General features: G+C 38.8%; 1 protein-coding gene across 9 annotated transcripts in view; it reads right to left on the reverse strand.

Annotated features, from left to right (window-relative positions):
• CCDC93 (CCC complex scaffolding subunit CCDC93) overlaps positions 1–22,141 on the reverse strand; it is an 83,414-nt gene that overhangs the window by 50,945 nt on the left and 10,328 nt on the right. For 5 of the 9 annotated variants that reach the window (XR_014018041.1, XR_014018042.1, XM_081261605.1 and 2 more), the window contains exons 4-8: positions 19,639–19,750; positions 15,761–15,859; positions 14,822–14,878; positions 3,815–3,915; positions 217–246 (exon numbers count right to left, since the gene is read on the reverse strand). Coding sequence is in view for 7 of the 9 variants with exons in the window: in XM_081261605.1 (XP_081117731.1) it covers positions 217–246; positions 3,815–3,915; positions 14,822–14,878; positions 15,761–15,859; positions 19,639–19,750 (399 nt within the window). In the remaining 2 variants the exon portion in view is untranslated. Of the gene's footprint in view, positions 1–216; positions 247–2,855; positions 2,874–3,814; positions 3,916–14,821; positions 14,879–15,760; positions 15,860–16,968; positions 17,024–19,638; positions 19,751–22,141 lie in introns of all 9 variants that reach the window. The other 4 variants (XM_081261607.1, XM_081261603.1, XM_081261609.1 and 1 more) reach the window with 3 other exon arrangements.

Consider the following 22,141-nt stretch of genomic DNA (forward strand, 5'->3'; position numbering starts at 1 on the left):
CATTTTACTACACTAGTCACATTTTATTGCTAACATATGGCTAGTGACTATTATATTGGACATTACATTTTCAGAAAACAAACTAATCTTTCAGAATAACTGCCCAAGGTCAAATTAAGATAAACATCTAATTATTTGATACAAAACAGGGGTATAAAATAAGCCATACATACTAAGGGTTATGAACTGTTCTTTATTTATTCAACAGTAACTTACTTAATACCTTCTAGGAGCATGTCATAGGCTCTGTCATAACAGAGAACAGACACATTTTGGGAGACAAGCTTCATACTTCATTTCTTAAGTAAAAAATAACTTTAAGGCAACTCAAAATTAAGACTCTGATACAACAGAATCAGTTAACTCCAGCATTGTAATAGTTGTGCTACAAAATTCACTTGAATGTCAAATATTCAGCACATAAAACAACATGGCTAGGTGTTAGCCCTGCAAAGTTGATTGGACCAATAATAAAACTGAAATATTATAGGGTTGCAATTTGAGTCTAAAACTGAAACCATAAGTTTTGTTATTCTAACACCATAACATTTAGAGAAACATGCCCAAACACATATAGACAGTCCTTAAGGCATTTAACATGGTTGACCAGGCTCAAAGTCCAGCTTCACTTGAACAAATGAGAGTCAGGAAAGAGGGAAGAAGCTAAATACTGACTTTAGAGCCAAGAGCCCTATGAGCCTGAGGCTAGGATCAGTGACCTGTGACACTGTTTTCAGATTTTTTGGTTCTAGGAATCAAAATATGTTTCCCCTTGTCAAGACATGAGATGAGGCGGAAAACAGAAACACTGGCCACAGACGAGGGAATTGGCTTCCTCAAGTCTGGTACCATGCCATGGACATGCAGAGTTCAGGAGTGAGGGCAGAGGGGGCTGGAGCTGCCAGCAGACAGCCAGCCAGCTTGAGTAGGGAAGCAGAGAGGGGTGACACTTCACCCTACACAGGGATCCTGTTGGGGTAAAGAAAGTACAGGACAAGGGGACCTGGAGCTCAGGACAGAAACTCGTTTGAACCTGAAGGTCATATTTAAGGGCATTTGAGAACTGAAAACTAGCTGCTGCTGCTGACAGTGAAAAGGAGAACGATGGCTGCGGCTAGCAGCTAACACTGACTGATTTTTACAAAGAAGAACCTGCTCAGAATTCTTGACATATATATTGCTGTATGATCCTCATTTCATGAGCAAGAGCTCCGAGCAGTAGAGAGGACAGAACAGAAGCCCTGGAGTCTGATGGCCAGGAAGCAGAGGAGAGCCTTCCCAGGGAGGGCTCACTGAAGTTTCATCCAGTGTCTGCCAGTTTTCAGAACCACTGTCTTCTTGTTCAGTCTCAGACCAAACAACAAAGAAGGTCTATCTTTCTAAAACCATGAGCTTAACAGTACTCTTTTCCTGGAGCCGCAAACAATCCTTATACACTATGAAAATGATATGCTTTTAGAATTGAAGACACCTGAGTTTGAGTCCCAGGTTCAGCCTCTTAATAGTTCTGTGACTTTGGGAAAGTTATTTATTTATTTTTTTTAGCTTTTTTTGAATGCTATCAAAGCAGCAAATGGGCTAAAAAAAACTCTCAGAATGTCTGAAGTATTCACTACCCAGCTTACCACAAACTCATCCTCTCCTTGCCAGAAAAGCCCAAAACAATAAAATAACCAATCTCCTAAAACAATACTAAAAAACCAAGCCCCTGAACCCTTCACCGAACATCTACCCTAGGCTCAGAAATGAACTTAAGTCAGCACAACTCTGCCAACAGGAACAAAGACTAGGATGAAGACACTTTGCTCTTTTTCACACTCAGAACTTGGAAGTCATAAAGAACCCTTGTGCCTTGTCCCCTTCCCTACAGGGAGCCAAGCCACATTCTGAGCTCAGACTGCACCATCCAGTGCAGGAAGAGTGAAACCTTCTGAATTCACATGGTAACAATGACAACAGTTACATTGTATCAAAAAGGTCCCATTTGAAATTCAGAATTTCAGAGCAAGATACAAAAATACCATCAACATGGTCTAAGTGTGCAATTTACTCTGATATCATTTCATTCCCAGAAAAAGCTCACTTTCCATAAAAGTAGAAAAAAATGAAGGCATAAATAATATAAACTAACAAAGCTTAATACATTCTTCCAGGTCTTCCTTGGCTCTGGGGTATGTTACACCCACAGATAGAGAATCTCCAGTTTTGGCTCTCCCTGAGCAATGAAGTCCTTGCCCACTCTAGGGCTGGGCCTTGGCCACTGAGATTCCACCATGGGGCCCAGGGTAGTCTTCGTCAGCATGCAACCCATCCATTTGCATGGAACCCTATGCTTAGAAGGGTCCTAAATATGTTTATTGTTGCTATGTTAAAATTATTAATAATTGATCATCATTAATAGTTCTTAAGAAGAAGCCTTGCAATTTTCTCTTGTACTGGGACTCCTAAGTTATGTATGTGATATAGGTGGTGCCTGACTCAAAATAGGCACTTAATTCACAGCACCAACTGGTGAGGTGAGGGCAGCCATCACACCTGGCTTAAGGCCAAAACTAAATCCGCCTTTTTTTGAAACAGACCAGTTTTTATCCTTCAGAGGGAAAGACTTGGCCTTATACTACAAAAAGCAGGGCAGGGCGTGGGGGATTGCCTTTCTTTGGAAAGCTTGAATAATTAAAACCAATTTCCTTCCTACTTATTCTGCCATAGAGGAGGAGGCCATTGGATGTCTGCTCAGAGTTGCTAGCGACAGTGCAGTTAGTTCCAGCCACCCAACAAGGGCTGGGTTGTGAGGCAGAGCAGCAAACAACGACCTCCCCCAGCACAAGGAAGGGAATGGAAGGAGACATACTCACATCAATGGATCAGTTACCCTAAGTAGAGAATACAGGACATAAATGAAAGTTAAGACCCAGTGTCAACCAAAACATTCAATGGAGAGAAGCACGTCCACATTTTTTTTTTTTAGTAAGAACTGAGCATATAAAACAGTATTTTTAAATTTAATTTTTATTGGTGCATGATTATACATAATAATGGATTCATCATGCCACATTATTAGTATATGTACATAACAATTCGCTCAATTTTCTTCCCCAGTACCTTCCCTTTCTCTCCCCTCCCCCTCCCCATTCACTTGCTCTACTCAACTGATCTTGCTGATGTTATTATTTTAATTAGTACATTATAATTTTATTTATCTAAGCAGGATTCATTGTGGTATACATGGACATAGCATAACTTGGTAGATTTCATTTCTCAGTTCTTCTCCTTGTCCTTCCCACCACCCTCCGTCTCAATCCTTTCTCCTCTATTGGCCTCCCTTCTATTTTAAGAACGATTTTTAAAAACTAGAACTATTTTTAGGAAGAAACAAAACCACTTCTGAAGTTTTCATTTTCCTAGTCAGAACAATCTTCACAGGAAAACAAATTTATTTATTTTTATGCAAACAGTATACAACTATTGAAAGTGCTTCTATTTCTTCTGTTTGATGTTAAGACTTTAATACGTGGAAGGGCACGCAGGGCATACAAGCACCAGACTCTGCAAACTCATCAACTCTCCAAAAAAGGCAGAGCCCAGTACACAGTCTCACACACACATTTCCACAGAGAACCAAAAGGTTACCTCTAGAAACTTAGATAATTTAACACTAGAAAGAAAAGATCCTGATGTTGGAGATCTCATGGTTGAAAACAGCAAATTCAGTCAGGTAGAAGACAATCCAGTTAATCCAAATGAAGAATTTAAATTAGCTTTTATCTTAAACAGCTTTACAAAACAGACATCTAGACTGGGTTCTGTTCATTACCTGCCATATTCCAAAAGTGTAGCATGGATTCGAGACTCTTCATCAAGCAGCTCCTCTGCTCCCTGTTGGCGTTTGTATTTCCGACGTGGCTTGTAAACATCCTAAGTGAATGAGACAGAAAAGCAATGGGGGGTGAGAAGGATTTCCTGGCTGCTAGATGCCTCCAGTCAGTCAGGAGGAACTGTCTTTCCCCATCATGCAGAAGTGTCCATGGCTCCGCTGCAGGGCACTCAAGATAGCTGTCCTCAGGGAATCTGCTATCCTCAGGGAATCTGCTCTACTGAAGACAGAGAGGCAAGGCTCCTGTGAGCTGGGGTGAGAGGCCATGGATGGACCTCTGTCTACGTGAGATGACTTATTTATGCTGAATGCCTCATTGCTGAGAAATAGAAAAGACTACCATGAGGTACAAAGGCTCATTAACAGAAGAGGATCCTTTGCTTTTAACGTTTTGAGTTCCCACTGTTAGTGTTCACAGTGTACTCTTCTATATTATTTACAGACATAAAAACAGCCATGGTCTTTTCCCTGCAGCATGAGTAAAAAAAAAAAAAAAAAAGGACATATTTAATATGACAAAAACTTCAGAAAATAGTCCAGCATTGTTTCATTTTGTATTTATTTGAGTTGCATAAGTTTATAACATGGATCTATTCCTGAAACAAGTTTCAAACAGTATGAAGGATGAAACTTCTAAAAAGTCCTTCATCACCTTCTCTTTTCCCTACAGTATCCAGCCTCTCTCCAGAGGTACTACTATCAGTTTGATAGGTACACATTCTTCTGCACCTTTAGAATATAAGATACTGTTTTAACATTTTTTATTGTTTTGCTTAACAGAGATAGTGTTATGAAAATAAACTCAATGTATAAATCTATTTCATTATTTTAAACTACATGTACTATTCCTTAATAGAGACGCCCCCTAGTTTATTTAACCCTTTACTTAGGTACAGGCAGATAATTTCCAAGTTCTTATAAATAATGCTTACACAGATGTGGAAGTATATTGGTAGGATAGAAATTTAGAAATGAACTCACAGATTTGAACAGTGTTTACACTATCAAACTGAGCCAAATAAAAGGGATGGGAGAAGACTGTACTGATTTATATGCCCACCAATAAATACATAAATGATATACTTTTGGCAACAGCAAATATTTAAGCTTTCAATTTTCACTCGTCCTATGGGTAAAATATATTTTATTGTGTTCACTTGCCTTACTCAAATCATTAGTGAGGCTAGGAATTTTATCTGCCTTTTATCCTGTTCAAATCCTTGTTTCCCTACTGATTAACTTGTCATTTTCTTACTGATATGTAAGCATACTATATAATCTGAGTATTAATCCTTTGACTTTTCTTTAGGTAGCATATATTTTCATTTAAATATTGAGTAGTATCAACTTTCAATTTGGTGGTTCTTGGTCCTATGACATTTTAGATTTTTAATAGTTAGTTTTAGTTATCATTTCCTTCATAGTTCTCAGATTTTATATCTTACTTCTTATTCTAGGGACTTTTAAAAGGAAAAGAAAAACAATAACAAAACCTTATATATTACTTTTTAAATTTATAGTTTACATTTACATTTAATCTTTGAATCTATTAAAAAACATTTTGATATATAAAGTTGTAAATCTAATGACTGTTTTCTGAATAAAAATTAAAAATCCCAACATTATTAATTTAATATTATGATTTGAAATGGCACCTACATACACAGTGAATTTCTTTAATTCTTTTTGCTTTATGATTCTCTATTGTATCTCCACTATTCATTTTTCAAATTTCCTGGCTATTCTTAACATTCTCTTCCAAGAGAATTCCAGTATCAGATTGTCAACACATTATGAAAAACACTGTTGGTTTTTAATTAGAATTGCACCAAACTTAGATTACATTGAGAAGAACTGACACCTTTATAATATGGAGTCTTGCATTGAGAAGCAAGGTTTGTCTCTGTTGAAGTCTTTTATTCTTGAAGACAAGCCTTCAAGTGAATAGGAAATCAGTTCATGTATCACAGGCACATATGTTAACCCAAAGTCCTATGAAAAATTTGAAATGGCAAAGGAGATTTCAATTCTTTTAGACTCTAATACCAGAAAAGGAGCGTACTCACAAACCTTCAGAGATACCTATCTTTAAACAAATATTTTGAGGTTTATCCTCAAAAAATTTTATAGGAACATTAAAATTATTATACCCTTTCACTGACTTTATTAGATTGTGTGTTTTTGTTTATTTTTGCAACAGAGGCTCATTATGTTGCCCAGGTTGGCCCAAACTCCAGGACTTGGCAATCCCTTTGCCTCAGCCTCCCAGGTAGATGGGATTATAGGTGCATGCCACCACAGCTGTCTAGAGTATGCCTTAGTTATAAATACAAAAGTAAATATAGACATGTTTTGTGTGGTATACATTCTGAAGTTTTATACACATACAAGTACATATGTGTACAAGTATATATGTGCTTACATGTACATATGTATCTATCTTAAACAAAGTTCATGGCATATAATAGTTGACAATAAATGTAGGTCTTCACCCCCAAATGCATGTCCTTCTTGACTGCTAAGCTGTAAGTCAATTAATACCTCATTAAAATCAGCTCAGGGCACTGGGTGTGAGCTAGCAGCTATTATGCCAGCAAGATATCTAGTTGCTCATCCATGAAAAACTCACAAGCATTACTATCAGGTTTCTTCAGATAATGACATTTTTATTCCATTTAGAATTTGCCCCCCTTGATAATTCTGGTTAACTCTACCATTGTTTTACTTTCCATTATGAAAAATTTTAAGCAATCTATGACACACACTATATAATCTCAACAATTTGATGGAAAAGGGAAAGAATCAGAGCCTGGTAGGATGCTGGAGGGCTGTTCTCATAAACTGCTGCCACAAACATTCCCTAGTGTGTTCCCGGTGTCTACATGAATAGGAAGCTATAAATAACATAAAAGAGACATAGTGAAATGAAAAATATAATGAACCCACATGACATAGTTACTGTGTATAATTTAATTTCCCCTGAGCTCTACTATTATACCAGTGCTATATAATTGAGCTTAACTGCTATCTTCCTTAGTTACCATTGAAAAAGTCAATGACCCAAGGCAGGAAATAGGATTCTTCCAAAAAAGAACTGACTCCAAAACAATAGCATACTGAAACCAACAGCTAAAAGGACCTTTTAGTCTGCCAAATAATGACTATGTTGGCTTCTGAATGGACTTCACACTTTAAAACATATACCATCATATACATATTTTGTATTTTATAGCCACACCATGAGAGAGAGGCAAAACACAAACTATTATTTTCACTTTAGTATTAAGGAAGCAGAGAGGAAATGATTTGTCCAAGATATGTACGATAGTGTTCAGCCTAGGATATTATTAGGCCTTAGGGACACTGGCTTCTAATTTCTTTTCTTTCTTTCTTTCTTCTTCTTTTTTTTTTTTTGGGGGGGGTATAAGGGATTGAACCCAGGGGCACTTAACCACTGAGCTACATCCCTAAGCCCTGTTTTAAATTTGAGACTGGGCTCACTGTTGCTGAGGCTGGCCTTGAACTCGTGATCCTTCTGCCTCAGCCTCCTGTGCCACTGGGATTATAGGCGTGAGTGCAAAGGTTTTTTTTTTTTTTTTTTTTTTTTTTGCTGCGCTAACTTGCCCTTGGTAGAGGTTCTAGCCACCCACCAGCCATTGCAGCTGGCCCTCTCACAAGACTCATTATACAATCTGAAGCTGCTATGTGGATCATACAAGGGTTTACTTTGAAAACCTAACTTTCAGGTTTCCAGGCCAACTATAAAGAACTACTGCTAAATTACCCTTTAAAGCAACAGGATTCAGGAAAGCTGATGTTGAATCCCATCTCTGTCAGTAACCAGCCCTATGATGTTGGGGAAAGCAGCTCCCCTCCAAAGACCCGTTTTCTTATCTATAAAATGAAAGTAGACCTAAAGTTCTTGAAGGATACTCTTAGACTCTCATTTGTTATGATTTCTTAATCCTATAAATATACTAACTTGTTAACATAATTCTGTCAATTTAAAGTCTCAGATTAATTTTTTAAATACTATACTTTACACATGATTATTCTTTTTTTTAACAAAGCTATACAGAATCAACTTATTTTTGTTTTGCTATTAATTGTTAATGGCAATCATTTATTAATGGTAGGCCAGTGCCACGTGGGCAGACTGCTATAAATGTCCTGCCCACTTGATCCTCACACCTATGGGGTAGTTATCCTTGTGTTCTGTCTACAGATGATAAAATTTAGGCAGAGAGGTTAAATAACTTCTCCATGGTTACCAAGGCAATAAGTGATAGAAACAGGATAAAACTAGAATTGGGACTAGACACATTCTATGAAATGTTTTTTAATCCAACTCTGATCATCCTTCATGGGTTCTGATATTTTGCCTTGGCAGATAAAGGACACACAAACAGGGGTAAAAAATTAAGGTGACCCTTTTGTAAAGAGTTCTCTAACTTTTGCACTGAGAGTCAGATCTACTTGCAGATCTGGTTATGAGTCAGTCTCACCTGTCATTAGTGATGCCTCTGAGCCCACTGCTCGGAATGGCAGGGCAGAGAAGTAGAACAGCACAGCACCACGGCAGCACCTGCAGCAAATCCCTCATCGCTGCCCTCGCAATTATGGCAGACAACTTCTTTACTGAAATAACAGAGCAGGCCGTGAAGCAGCCACTACCAATCTGGCATTCTACATTCAAAAGCTCCAGTGGATCAGCCCATACCCGACTCAGCAGGAAAAGGCTTTTCCCTGAGTCACCTCCATGGACCTAACCACTCATTCTCACAGCCCAAGCTCAACTCCAGCAGACATTCCTCAGCCCCAGAGCCTGTGAATAAACCCTACCTCCCCACCTGCTTTCACCACCAGGTGCAAAGTCTTAAAGATTCTATAAGGAAAAAGCTGTAACTGGGACAAATGAAATGTTTCCTGCTGCACATTAATAAAATAACAAACAAAACAAGCCTCAGGTATGGAGTGAAGGAAAGGAGAGATGGATAGATGGCAATCTTTGTGTCCCCAACCTTATTCCTATCTATTTGTTCCCTTTTACATAAGCAAAGCGGACACAGGAATGCATCTTCTACTCTTTAGGATCCAGTATAAATCTCACCTCAAGGCTCCTTGAGTCTATAACAATAGTGTAACTAGGCAGGTAAGAATAAGGTGTGCTTTATAAGAAAATTAAAAATGCCTACTATTTTGTCCCCTAGCTTCTATCCATTTTTTTTTCTTTTATTTTTTTCCATACTGGGAATTGAATCCAGGAGTGATCACTTACTGAACAACATTCCCAGTTCTTATAATTTTCAGAAGGCTTCTCACCAAGTTGCCTAGCCTGGCCTCAACTTGCAATCTTCCTGTCTCAGTCTCCCAAATTGCTGGGATTACAGGCATGTGCTACCAGGTCTGGCTTTTTATTTCTTTACCGTGAACTGAAATCCCTTAATTCAAAAGCTGGCCAGCAACAAACTCAAATTCTTACATGACAAATTGTTTTAAAAATATCACAAATAAGCAGAATTTTAGCTACTTAAAGCCTACCTACTTTGTATATCCTTCAGAACTATACCCCCCGAAATTACTAGCATTTGCTAACCATAGATAAAAAGCCCAGGGCTATAAAAATCCCATGCTGCTGCTGCCCTTCAGAGATCCCTGACCCAGAGACACTCTGCATTCTGCTGAGCATCATCACGGGCCACTTGAGCCTTCTTGAGGAGTTCCCTTATCTTATTCCCTTTCTGGATCACTGGCTCCTGTGCCAAAAGCCCCTGGATGGTATCTTGGACTGAGGGACTCCCCTGCCCTACAAGCAAACCTACAGAATAGTGCAAATAAAGCTGGAATGTGCTACTGCCACCTAGTGGTCAGATTTTTCTCTTTGAAGCGCTAGAATGTGTTCTAGCATTCAGTAGTGCTCAATTAACATTACTGAATGAATACAGAGAGTAATACCAGTGCTTTAGTCCTTACCTATTACTAACTCCCCAATCTGGGGCACATTATTTAACATCTGTGGTTTTCCATCTGCAAAACAGGTATAAGTAGGGTTGTGAGGATTAACTAATCAATACTTTGAATAGTACCTGAAACATGGTAAGGGCTAAGACATATATTCTCACCTATATATGGATGTATATTATTATTATCATCATTATTATGATCAATAATAAAAATTACTATATCAGTTTACTTGTGTTACATTCACATTTTACATGCTGGATGAAAAGGTGTTCTTTATAGCATTCCCTCTGGAAAAAACACTGGAGTAGGAATTGAAAATGACTTTTTAAATGGTCTTTCAGGTGATCCAATAAGTTCAAAAAAATGAAAGCTCTATAAAGTCTTTTTCCCCCCATCCCTTCTATTCTCACACAAATTTTTAAACATTACCAAAATACACATTTTGGGTAAAAATCTTAGGGCGTACTTTACTTTAAGAGCAAGTAAAAGACCTCACTCACTGCAAGACAAGATACTTTCAGGACAGGAGGAAGTGAGCTGTGTAACAGCACACTGAGACACATAAATATGATAATTATGATCATGATGAAAAAGTGGAAGGTGGTAAGAAGAGGCCTATTCTGGGGAAGCCAGAGTTTCTATTTCTTCGGTCCTCTGAAAATACCATCTCCAGGAGGACAGGAATTCTAAAAAGCAGCTAGCTATTTTGTAAACAGGAAATAGGAAAAAAAAAAAAAAAAAGGAGTATCGGAGATATTCCCAATGATAATGCAAAATGAAGGCAAGACAAAAAGAGTATCTCAAGAGGGGTAAATAAAAGATAGAAGCAAAACTAGATAAATTGGTTCTACATATGAATAATCTGCCCCCAATAACAATGCTACAGAGGTATGTATATTGGCATGGAAAGAAATCCTCAACATATTATTGTGCAAAATCAGCAAGCAACAAAGCAGAACACAAAGTGAAATGTCATATTTTCATAATCTCTAATTCTCTACAGTGATATCCGTAATTCTAGTTCCTACTTAGAATATCAGTGGTTATCCCTGACAATGACATCACAATACCATGCATAATTTCACCTTTGTATTTTTCTTTATTTCCTCATATTTCATTATTATTACAGCATTAGTATTAAAGGAAAGCAACCTAAAACTAATGTGTCAAAAAAATTGAATGGGTTACATAATTAAGGACAAAAATAAAAGATTTGAAAAATTTTCCAAGGATAACTAAAGGCAAGAATAAGCTACATTCTCAATATTAAACGTTTAATACTTATTTTTCAAAAGGAGTTATGTTGAAGCCAGATTAAGTAAAAAGCCTGCTGGTAGAGGCACAATGGTGTCATGTTGATAGACGGAAAAAAAAAAAAAAAAAGCTGATTGCAGTGGTGCACACCTGTAATCCCAGTGGCTTGGGAGGCTGAGGCAGGAGAATCATGAGTTCAAAGCCAGCCTCAGCAACAGCGAGACTCTAAGCAACTCAGTGAAACTCTGTCTCTGAATAAAATACGAAAAAGGGCTGGCGATATGGCTCAGTGGTTGAGTGTCCCTGAGTTCAATCCCTGGTACCCCCCAAAACAAAAACAAAATTAGGACAACTTAGCATCCATTCTCCCATCTGCAAAGGGAAAAGTAATAGAAAAAGTCCCCAAGGACTGAAGAGGTAGAGGGAATGTTAGCCACTCTGGATATGCCTAAGTCTCTGGGACCCAGAAATAAGTCAGCAACCTTACTGCAAAATTAGTGCCAGGAATGTGCTGAAAAAGAGAGAAACACCAGCAACCTGTTGTGTAGGAGTCAGATATAAAATCAAAATCTGACTGCCTGTTCCTAACTCTGAAGCTACTCAGGGAATTTGTTTGCCTTTCTAACTTTCAATTTCCTGATTTATAAAATGGAATTCATAATAATAAAATTCTGTGCATGCTGATGAATGGTAAGGGCCTAATTAGATGCCAGACATATTAGACACTCAATAAATACACTGCAGCTAGACACTGCTTTTTAAAAGGCTGGGTGTGGAAACTAGATATCTGTGTAGCTGGCCAAATTTTAATCCTTAATTTCTCACAATTTAAGCCTGGGATTCTAGATTCATCAGTAATTCATCACCTTACCCACTGATAAGGTATCTGAAAGGCAGAATTGGGAAACAGCTGGGAGAAGTAAACACCCTTCAGAACCAGAGCTTGCAAAGAGCCACATCTGTCACCTAGGGCATGTTTCCTTTCTTAAACAGAGAAAGAGATTTTCTTGGGGATAATGATAACAAACTGAAAGCTATTCAGTGCTTTATTCTGGCCCACAAGATTAGGCCAGGATATGCACAACAGCCCTGGAGTATCCTGCAAAGTCCTGGAACTCTAATTTCAAGCCAGCCAAGGAAGTGGTTGCAGAAATGTGAAACTGCACAGTGGCAAATGCCTGCAGTTCCACAGACTCAGGATACCAAGGCAGGAGGATCTCAAGTTTGGGGCCAGCCTAGGCAACTTAGCAAGGTCCTAAGCAACTTAGTAACTTAGTGAAACCCTGTCTCAAAATACAAAAAGGACTGGGGATGTGGCTTATTGGTAAAGTACCCCTGAGTTCCATCTCTAGTACCAAAAAAAGAAGAAGAAGAAAAGAAAGAAATCTAAGAAGAGAGCTTCTGAAGTGAGAAGTATTTTCAGTAGATGGGGGGGGGGGAGGGGAATGCAACCTCTGACCAATCCATAAAACCTCTTTACCATTTGTGCTAAAAATGTACTACCAGTCAACTGAGGATTAAGTTTACACATAAGAAAGGAAATAAACTAAGCAATACAAATTATACTCCAAGAAACTCTTAACAGTTTTCTATCTTCTTTTATTCTAATACTGTTTTCTAATCAGCTGCAATAGCATTTTATCTAGAAACTCATAGCAGAATGGTTTTGAGACTGGGTTTTGGTCCTGGCTCCATGGTCAACCAACCTCTTTGTGCTTCAGTTTCATTATTAAAAACAAAAACAAAACAAAACAACAGCAACAACAAAAAACCCCTACAATTTTATAAGGTTATTGTGAGAATTAGATGAGTTATAGACATTCAGAATAATGTTTGGGCACTAATTATTTGTCATTATCATTATCTCCTTAAATTCTATGTAGTGGCATTACTAAACAGAAATAAGGGGAGGAAGGTCTCCATTACAATGAAAATCGATAGCTAGAACTGGCCTTTTTTCATTCTGGGTTAGATAACTGATTACTATATTCCTTTCTAAAAATTTATAATCTTAAAGTATGATTCTAATTCAGTTAAAAAGTACAAATTAAAAACATGGAAAAAATACATCTAAGCATTTAAAGTGGCTGTTTCTGTATTATAAGTTTAAGGCTGATCTCTTCCCTCCCTGCATCTATCAATCTTCTTAAAAAGAACTTCCAGAGTGTTCTAAACTGTACACTGATTTCATAACCAGGAAAGAAAATTACTCTTGACATTGTTATCATTTTTTTCTTAATATCTATGTTTCCTTTTTAATATTTATTTATCTACTTTTTTTTTTTTTTTATGTTTTGAGCTGTGGTGTGTTGCCCAGGTGTCCTGGAATTCCCAGACCTAAGTCCTTCCACCTCAGCCTCCTGAGTTGCTGGGACTATAGGAATATGCCACCACACCTGGCTTCTTATTTAATACTGCCTCCAAATATGAAAACAGCATCTGGCTTCCCAATGTCATCATCTTATAGGTTTTTCACTTCTTCCAATTCCAAAATTGAGGAAAAGATACAAATTATAAACATAAAATAAAATGAGAAGGACAATTTTGTTTTACCTAAGCACCTCACATCTTTCACCAGCAAATGAATATTTATTTTCTTTTCAGAGTAATCACATTGTAAGACCACAAATTTTATTAAGATAAGCCAGTATGGCAGTCTTTTTCTGAAAACTTCACAAAGTCACATAAATCAGACCACCTTAATCTTTATACTTTAATGCAACTCAAGTCAACCACATAAAATGTGCACCTGAGCCAGGCACAATGGTGCACATTTGTAATCCCAACAACTGGGGAGACTGAGGCAGAAGGATTACAAATTAGAAGCCAGCCTCAGCAACTTGGTGAAGCCCTAGCAACTTAGCAAGACACTGTCTCAAAATAAAAAGTAAAAAGGGTTGGGGATGTGGCTCAATGGTAAAGCACCCCTGAGTTCAATCCCTAGTTTAAAAAAAAAAAAAAAAGTATACCTGATATTTAAGCTAGGCCTACAAATACAATAGACTATACAAGCGTATTTTTTTAAAAACTACATATATAAGCAAGGCTGAATCCTAAGGTTGAATAAAACGTTAGGTAGGACACAATTTAGATGAAGTAAACAAGATGCAAATAACACTGTATTATTTCTAGAGAAAGATACTGTACATACAGGCACTGAGTCTTCATTCCCATCAGTTTAGGTAAGAAGGCTGTGGGAATGGACAGTGCTAACAATGTTCCCAGGACTCTGGCTCAGTGTTTTGAAAAGGAAGAGCTTTCCACTTTCCCCTAGCTGGGGAATATGGTTGGATGAGTACAGATTTCCAATGCATTTTGGTGACAAAAACTATCCCAGAGCTTTCTGCACAAAGCTCAGAAGCTTTTCTGCCTCTCCTAAGCCATCACAGGGGTGGGCATGGGGCAGGAACTTTAATTTGCCATCTCCAGCTCATCATTTGCTCTTGAAGTTATGCCAAACTTACCCCTGCCATGGGATAAAAGAGGAAAGGCTTCGCATTTGGACATTTCTCCTTTAAAACTGCAACTGAGAATGCAGGGCACTAGTTGGGGCAATTCTACCTGAAGGTGCTAATGTCTTGGCACTGAGCACATGATGTAGGTGGGGCTACCTTCACACTGCCATTACAGGCCAGCTCCTGGGTGATCCCAGTAGGCAATCTGTGATTCAAACAAAGGACTCTTTGAAGGTGACACAGTGCCAGGACAAAACATAGGCAAGGGACTTACGAAGAGTTCAACAACTGTCCTGATGGCCTTGTCTTTTCTCTTTATGAAGTCATCATCCTGCAAGACAAAACAGGCATAAACAAACCCAAGGTTACTACAGATTACTCAACTGGACTCCTTAAAAATCTGCCTTATAAACAGGCTTCTCATTACTATTTTACCAGAAGCCATCTCACTTATCCTAAGATGGGATATATTCTTTAAGGAAAAACATGAGGATCTATGCAGATGGCACTAACACAGATCCCTACAAACAGGAAGAAAAAGGAATGCCGTGGAGTGTAGTGGTTTAGACAAGTGTTGTTCTCATTTCAGATCTCATCAGTGCCAAAGTGTCAGGTAAGATGCCTAACCTCAAAACCTCAGTTTCTCTATCTGTAAAACAGAGACGATCATTAGGATTAAAGAAGTCAAATGCGGGCTGGGGTTGTGGCTCAGTGGTAAAGCACTTGCCTAGCATGTGTGAAAAACTGGGCTTGATTCTCAGCACCGAATATAAATTAATGAAATAAAGGTCCATCAACAACTAAAAAAAAAAAAAAATTAAAAAAAAAGACATCAAATGCTGTGCTAAGATTATTATTGTTACTACAACTACTATAAATTATTACTACAGAAATGCTCTACACAAGTAAGTGGTCTCTCAAAAAGCTTTATACAAAAATACACTCTTGCTCTTGTAATTCAAAAAAGTTCTGGATCAAGTACTAAAATTCAAAGAAAATGATAAAACTGTAGGGCTTCAGACTCAGTGGCCATTTAGAGAGGCAGTTCTAATGAACCACAAGGCCCTGTTTCATTGCTGCCTGAGGAGGGATGGAGATGCCAAGCAAGGAGTTGGGAATGGGGGCTTGAGCTTGTTCCACCCCCTCCTCGGTGGTCTCTATAAGTGTACATTCGTGGTCTCAGTGGAGAAGAGAGAAAAAGCACAATACTAACCTCAGGGAGACTGTAGGTTTTCTGGAACTGTGATATGGAGTAAGAGCGAATGTAGTCACCCATTTCTTCTTTTGTTTCTATAGCTCGTTTCACTAGCCACTGGGGAAGGAAGTGAGGAAACATGAGTCGATAGGGATGATATCCCATGGCAGTAAAGGCCCACTTAGAGATAGCACATCTTGTGAACTGAAATCAGAATGGTTGAACTGACCAGGTGTTAAGAAACTGTCAACACACGCTAACATGTAGGAAAAGCACTGGCTGGGCATCCAAGCTGCTGATACAGTGGGGACCAGTGCTTTTACACAGTGGTCACAGTGCTGAGTGGCTACATTGAAGCATAGAGCCATTTCCCACGTTCTCAGGCCTCAGACTGTCTCTGCAAAGGGAAGAAGATTAGTTGCTTGATATTCTTGACAACACAGTGCTACTACAGAAGCAAATGAAATCATAGCACCCAAGTGCTTTGTAAATATCTGAAGCACAAGGCAAATAGAGGTATTTCCCCAACCACTATTCCCAGTGGCAGATCATAACATAAACCTCTTTTTCCTATGCTTACACCACAGCCCAGGGAAAGGGGAGAGTGCCATAGCAAACACCTAGTAAATCCCCTTGCTTGATAGAGGAAGAATATCCCTACAATATTCTAATTTGCAAACAATGTATACTGAGTATAGAGCCCAAGGAGGTATATGGTTCAGCTGATATAACATCCTCTCTTTTGATCCTCATGATGTTATAAGGTAAAAGGTACTGGCTCGGTTTTACAGAACCTGAGGTACAGAGACACATAAGTTTCTCAGTGATCTGTAACTGCAAAGCTGGGAGTCACACAACTCAGAGGCTCTTGCACCAGATGACTGGACAAGTGGATTTTATTACCCATCTGAGCGTTTTCCTAGCTGTTACCTAGAAGCTGTTGCTCTTTCTACTCTTCAACTTAAAACTCCAGTTAATTAAAACACCCCCCCCACACACACACACACCCATATTCTGCAGAAGAGCCAGGTACTGAGGGTTAAGAGTGGTGTAAGGTACAGAAGGAGCCTTCACTTCTCCCCCATGTTCTTCATGCATTCCCTTCATTACTGAAGGATAAAAAAAAAAGGGGAAGCCATTTGTCAGGGCTGCAGCTTACTATCTGGAAAGACCACTACGTTGCCAAAACGGATTTTGATTAGTAGTTGTGTTTTACCACAGCATACTTGGTGAAGTATAGCTGCCTAGGAAAGTAGACATATGACCCACAGCAAGGTACTTCTACAGGAATGAGAAGAAATACTGTCAGAAGGAAGCCAGCTTACATAAAGTGAAGAACATATTTAGGAAGTGGCTGACCAAGAAGGGGTGTCTGCAGGTAGCTTTATGTGGAATATTTCTTTGTTGTCAGTATCTTCCATTTATTTCCACTACTTTACCCACCCCACCTCTATCCAATAACCTCAGGCACTGACTGAAATATAAAGCAGAGGCAGAACAGACAGCACGCAACACTACTACAGCCCCTCACCCACACTCTAACCCCAGTACCATGGCCCAGGATCACTAGGAATGAAACTACTATATGACCAAGTTATACCACTCCTCAGTATTCCAAATGAATTAAAGTCAGTATACTAGTAATATACACATACCCATGTATCATGCTGGTGATATACAGAACCAGTATAGGTGTGTCAACAGATGAATGAACAAAGAAATGTGGCATACTTCCTTTGTGTATTCAGCCACAAAGGAAAATGCAAAATAAGCCAGACACAGAAGGTCAAGGGTCATATGTGGAAGCTAGAGAAAAAAGGGAAAAGGGACCTCAATAAAATGGAAAGGAGAGTAATTAGGCAGAGGAATGGTATCAGAGAGGAAAGGAGAAGAGAAAGAGGATGTATTGGTGAATCAAACTGATCAAATTAGGTTATATGCATGTATAAATATCCCATAATGATACCCTTTATTTTGCATAATTACTATGCTCCAATAAAAAAGTAAAAAAAAAATGTTTTTGCTTGGCCAGCTACAAATGCCAACCCTACACCAACCTCTCTTTATGCTTCAAAATTGTAAAGGTTCATGAAATTAAGAAGTCTGTTAACCACCAGTCAAGGCTCTTCTATCTAGACAAGAACTTCTCTAGCACTGCACTCCCAATGTGGAACATTCACAGACCCCTGAAATGTTAAACTGACTGGAGATGACTTGCCATTCATTTTCTTATTTCAGGATTGGATTTAAAAAAAAAAAAAAAAAAACCTCCAAAGTTCTACTATAGGATACAGTAAAGTCTAATTCCTAGAGAGTCATGCTTTGGGGAAAGGAAACCTCTTTATAGTAGGACAGTATTGGAGGTTTCAGCAATCATCAACACCAAGGTCTGACTTTCTATTATCACAAAAAGAATAGAGTAAAATCTTCCTGAGTCAGAGATAGAAAGTCTAACAAACATACAGATTAATTTCTGAATTAGACTCTCAACCTCATATTTATAAATTTCATTGAGAAATCTATAAAATTTGTAGATTTGATTTGAAGTATAGCGCTCAGGAAGACTCAAACAAAGACAGACTGCTATTTGACACTTATAAAGCACTAAGATATGCCAGTCCTTCATCCAAGTACTTACACATATTAACTTCTCAGTTATTACTTCAATTTAAGATATAAGAAATTAAGTCATTTGCCCATGGTCACACAGCTAGAAGTGGCAAAGCTGAGATTTGAACCTAGGAGGTCTCCTACATGAAGAAAAGCTTTGCAACTTCCTTCTCAGTGCCTGCATGAATGACAGAGTGGGAAAGGCACAAGGCTTATAGATAGGAGTATAGGCTGGAATCTATGCTTGTCCGCTCACTAGTTCTCTAGCTTTATGGAAACTAATTACCTTCTGAGTCTCACTTTCCTCAAAGGTAGGACTGGAATTGTATTAGATGCTTCAAACAACAGTATTAGGATCAGATGCAAAATACTGTTCACACAGCAGGGAATGAACATAAGTGCCTCTGCTCCTCCTCTTTTTCAGATGCTTGGAGAAGATGCCCAGAAACAAGAACCACAAAAAATACAGACAGCTTTTAAGCACAAGCCACTTAATCTAAGTGGCTTGAGAAAAAAAACACATAGGGAGAAGTCTCCAATGAGATATTCAGCGTTCATACGAGAACTAAATACCTATAACTTGTCAGACATACTGATAGGTATGAAAGACAAAAAAGAGTAGCAAGACAACCATAATCCTTGCCCTCATGAAGCTTACAGTCTGATGGGAGAAACAGATAATCATATATATCAGTATACATTGTTAAAAAACTATAGGAAGGAAGATTTCTGTGAAGGAAGGGAATGTGGCTGTAGGAGGAGACATAGCAAAGGAACCTGTATATTAGGGGGTCAAGGAAGGTTTTGAAGAGGTTTGGTAGAACTGAGATCTGAAAGATGAACATGAATAAAGAACATAAGGAGAACAGGGAAGAGCACTCCAGCTCAAGGAACGAGCACATGCAAAGGCTCTGCAGCAGAAGTAAGCATAACAAGTATAGGGGAATCTGAGTCAGAGAGGCTAGAAAAACAAAAACAAAGAAATCAAGGAATAAAATGAAGCTGAATAGTAGAGTAGAAGAGACTAGAACATACAAGGTTACAGAGTTCCATGTTCACCCAAAATCAATGAAAAGCCACTGATGGGAACATTCAAACAGGTGTTATGGGTAATATGGATTACAGCAACCCTTTAAGAATGACAACAAGAAATTTCATCATGTTCTTCTTTACCAAATCCATACCACCTCCATTAGATTTATATCCAGGATAGAAAGCCCAAGTCCCAGATCTATTTATTATAGGAATTCTGACGTTCAGAGGACAAGAAACCAAACAGATCTCACCTGCACAACAGGAAATATGTGAATAAAATCCATTCCCTGGATCTGGTGGGGCTCCAGCTGGTGTGGACATTTCATCCTCGGAAGGACAGAGACAATCTTTTCTGATAGAGCTCTGTTCAGAAAAAACAAGCACAGAATGAGAATATCCTGAGAAGCCTTTAGACATTTCTAAAGTCTGGGCCGCATCCCAGAAGAACCTGAGTTTCTCAGTGCCAGGCCAGAGCCAGAGCCAGACCATGACCAAGTTCCTCCTAGATGACTGAAAAATGAGAAAAAGCTGCACATCTATATGCATCTGAGGTTGCAAAACTTCCTTCACCATTTATTTTAAGATTTTGTCCTTTCTTAATTTTTTAAGTTAAAATATTTTGTTTCTTTATATGATGGTGATGTCAGAGGTGGCAGTTATTATTTGTTATCTTATGTGGTAAAATAAAACTATCGGTGTCCCATATTCTATTATATTTCATTTTACTGACTTTTTTTCCCAAAAGCCTGGGAACCATCAGGTTATATATAAAAAAATTGTTCTAAATACCCTTTCAACAAAAATAATTACCAGACACTGTAACAGGTGCCCAGGATATTAAGACAAAACATGGGTCTCATTTCTTAAAGAAATTTGTAGTTCTTAACTCTGACACAAAAATATTTTTTAAATAAATAGTAGCCTTTTTTATAAATATTTTAAAACCAGTTCTAAATTTGGGATGACTCTTATTTCATTAAGAAAGGAGAAAATTTCAACTTCTCATGAGGGAGACCCTGATCTCTCTCTAATACCTTGCCTTGGTCTCTTCCTTTGGAATGGCTGGGGTTGAGAGGGGTGGAACCAGAGTCCCTGAGGTCTCTGAGCATCTTCCATCCTGGCCAGGAGGTAAGCATCTGCTTCCTACTGGGGAGGGTTCTCAGTTCAGTCTGGGAAGAATGGTTTTATCACAGGAGGAACAGAGGAGGATCTTGTGTGTAAGTATGTTCTGTCTCACTGTAGCTTTATCCTTCTTTCTCTAACCAACTGGTATTTCATCTCTAATTGTGTGATTCTGTTTTGTATATCTTAATCGTATTAGTTTAAGAGGAGAAAAATGAGGTAATTTTGTGGGTCTGATAAAACCAAAAGCCATGGTATGAAGAGAGAGAACCTTTGGAAACAATTACCAGGCATGGCCTTGTGGAACCATATGGAGAAATAGAAACTTTGGCTCAGTTTCAGTCATATCCCCACTCAAGAGTCTTTTTAAAAAAAATTTATCACTAACAGCAGCAACTGTGGCCTTGTTCACAAGTGCAGGATTATGCTTTCACAGACGAAGGTCCCGGTGAATTCAGGGTCACTCAGAGTGAACATGAGGTCACTGGGATCTTGGTAGATGCTTCAAATTCACCAAGTTTTGGGTCTACCCAGAGTGTTCCTTATTCAAAAATCTTTCTACCTTTGTTCTGCTGCAGTTTAATAGTCCTTCCCAGATAGCTTCCTTAATTAAGATCAACATTTAACTCAAGCCTGAGTGAGAGCGATGATTTTCTTACCAGTGTTCCCTAGTACGTTTCATGCTCTTAGTCTTAACAGGAACAAAGTGACCTAGAGGCAAAAGCTAAGCAACCCTCCAGGAAATGGCCTCCAGAGAACACCAAGACACAGAGTTTGTTGTCTAGAAAGTAGCTTAAGGAGGTGGATCTAGGGTTAAAACTGATGAATATGACAGACATATCCCATTAATCATCAGATCAAATATCGATTCCAATATGTTATGAGAAAAAGTTTGGGGAGGGGGTGACAAATGCTCCATAGCACTTTCACAAAGGGAAGGAGCATCCATCTTCTAGGGGAACCTTTTAAGGTAATGTTTTGCCTCCTCCTCACTCCACTTCATTAACAGAAGAGGGACGGAGAGGAATTGATCTAGAAGGCCTGGAGGAAGGAGGACATCACCTTGCGGCTCTCAGCCACTCCTGTGGTCTTATTTTCTCAGTATCTATCTTCAGGACACGCATATCATGAAATGTGTAGCCAGCTCCAGTGCAAACGTCTATGGCTCACCAGGTCTGCCTGAGGCTTGAATAGGATGGTTTAGTAAGAAAGGATTAACAAACCCACTTGGCACCATATCTAAGGCTTTCTCTTTGATAAGCTTTATTGTTCATTTTGATCTCCATGAGACTTCCACACCTGTTTCCTGATTTCTTTGTGATAGGAGACAAGAGTGGTTAGCTGCTACACACTCTCCAAGCTTAGCAAATACATATGGGCAGCAATGCTGGCTCTGAGTCTTTGCTCACCCAGGTCAGGCACCAGGGGGTAATACCAACACAACCTTGCCTTAGTTACATTTTAGTTCAGCAGGAGGAGCACTCCCTCTAGTGGCTGCAGACCCAGCAGCGTGCACAAGGTCAGCAATCATTGGGAATCCATTCAGTAGCTTAAAATCCCAACACCAGCACCTTAACCCTCTGCCTTCAGGCAGGGTTGCCTCTGGCTGTTCCTCACAGCTAGACTGCTTGC

This window comes from Spermophilus citellus, assembly GCF_964194105.1.
Source record: "Spermophilus citellus genome assembly, chromosome: 11".
Classification (NCBI taxonomy): domain Eukaryota; kingdom Metazoa; phylum Chordata; class Mammalia; order Rodentia; family Sciuridae; genus Spermophilus; species Spermophilus citellus.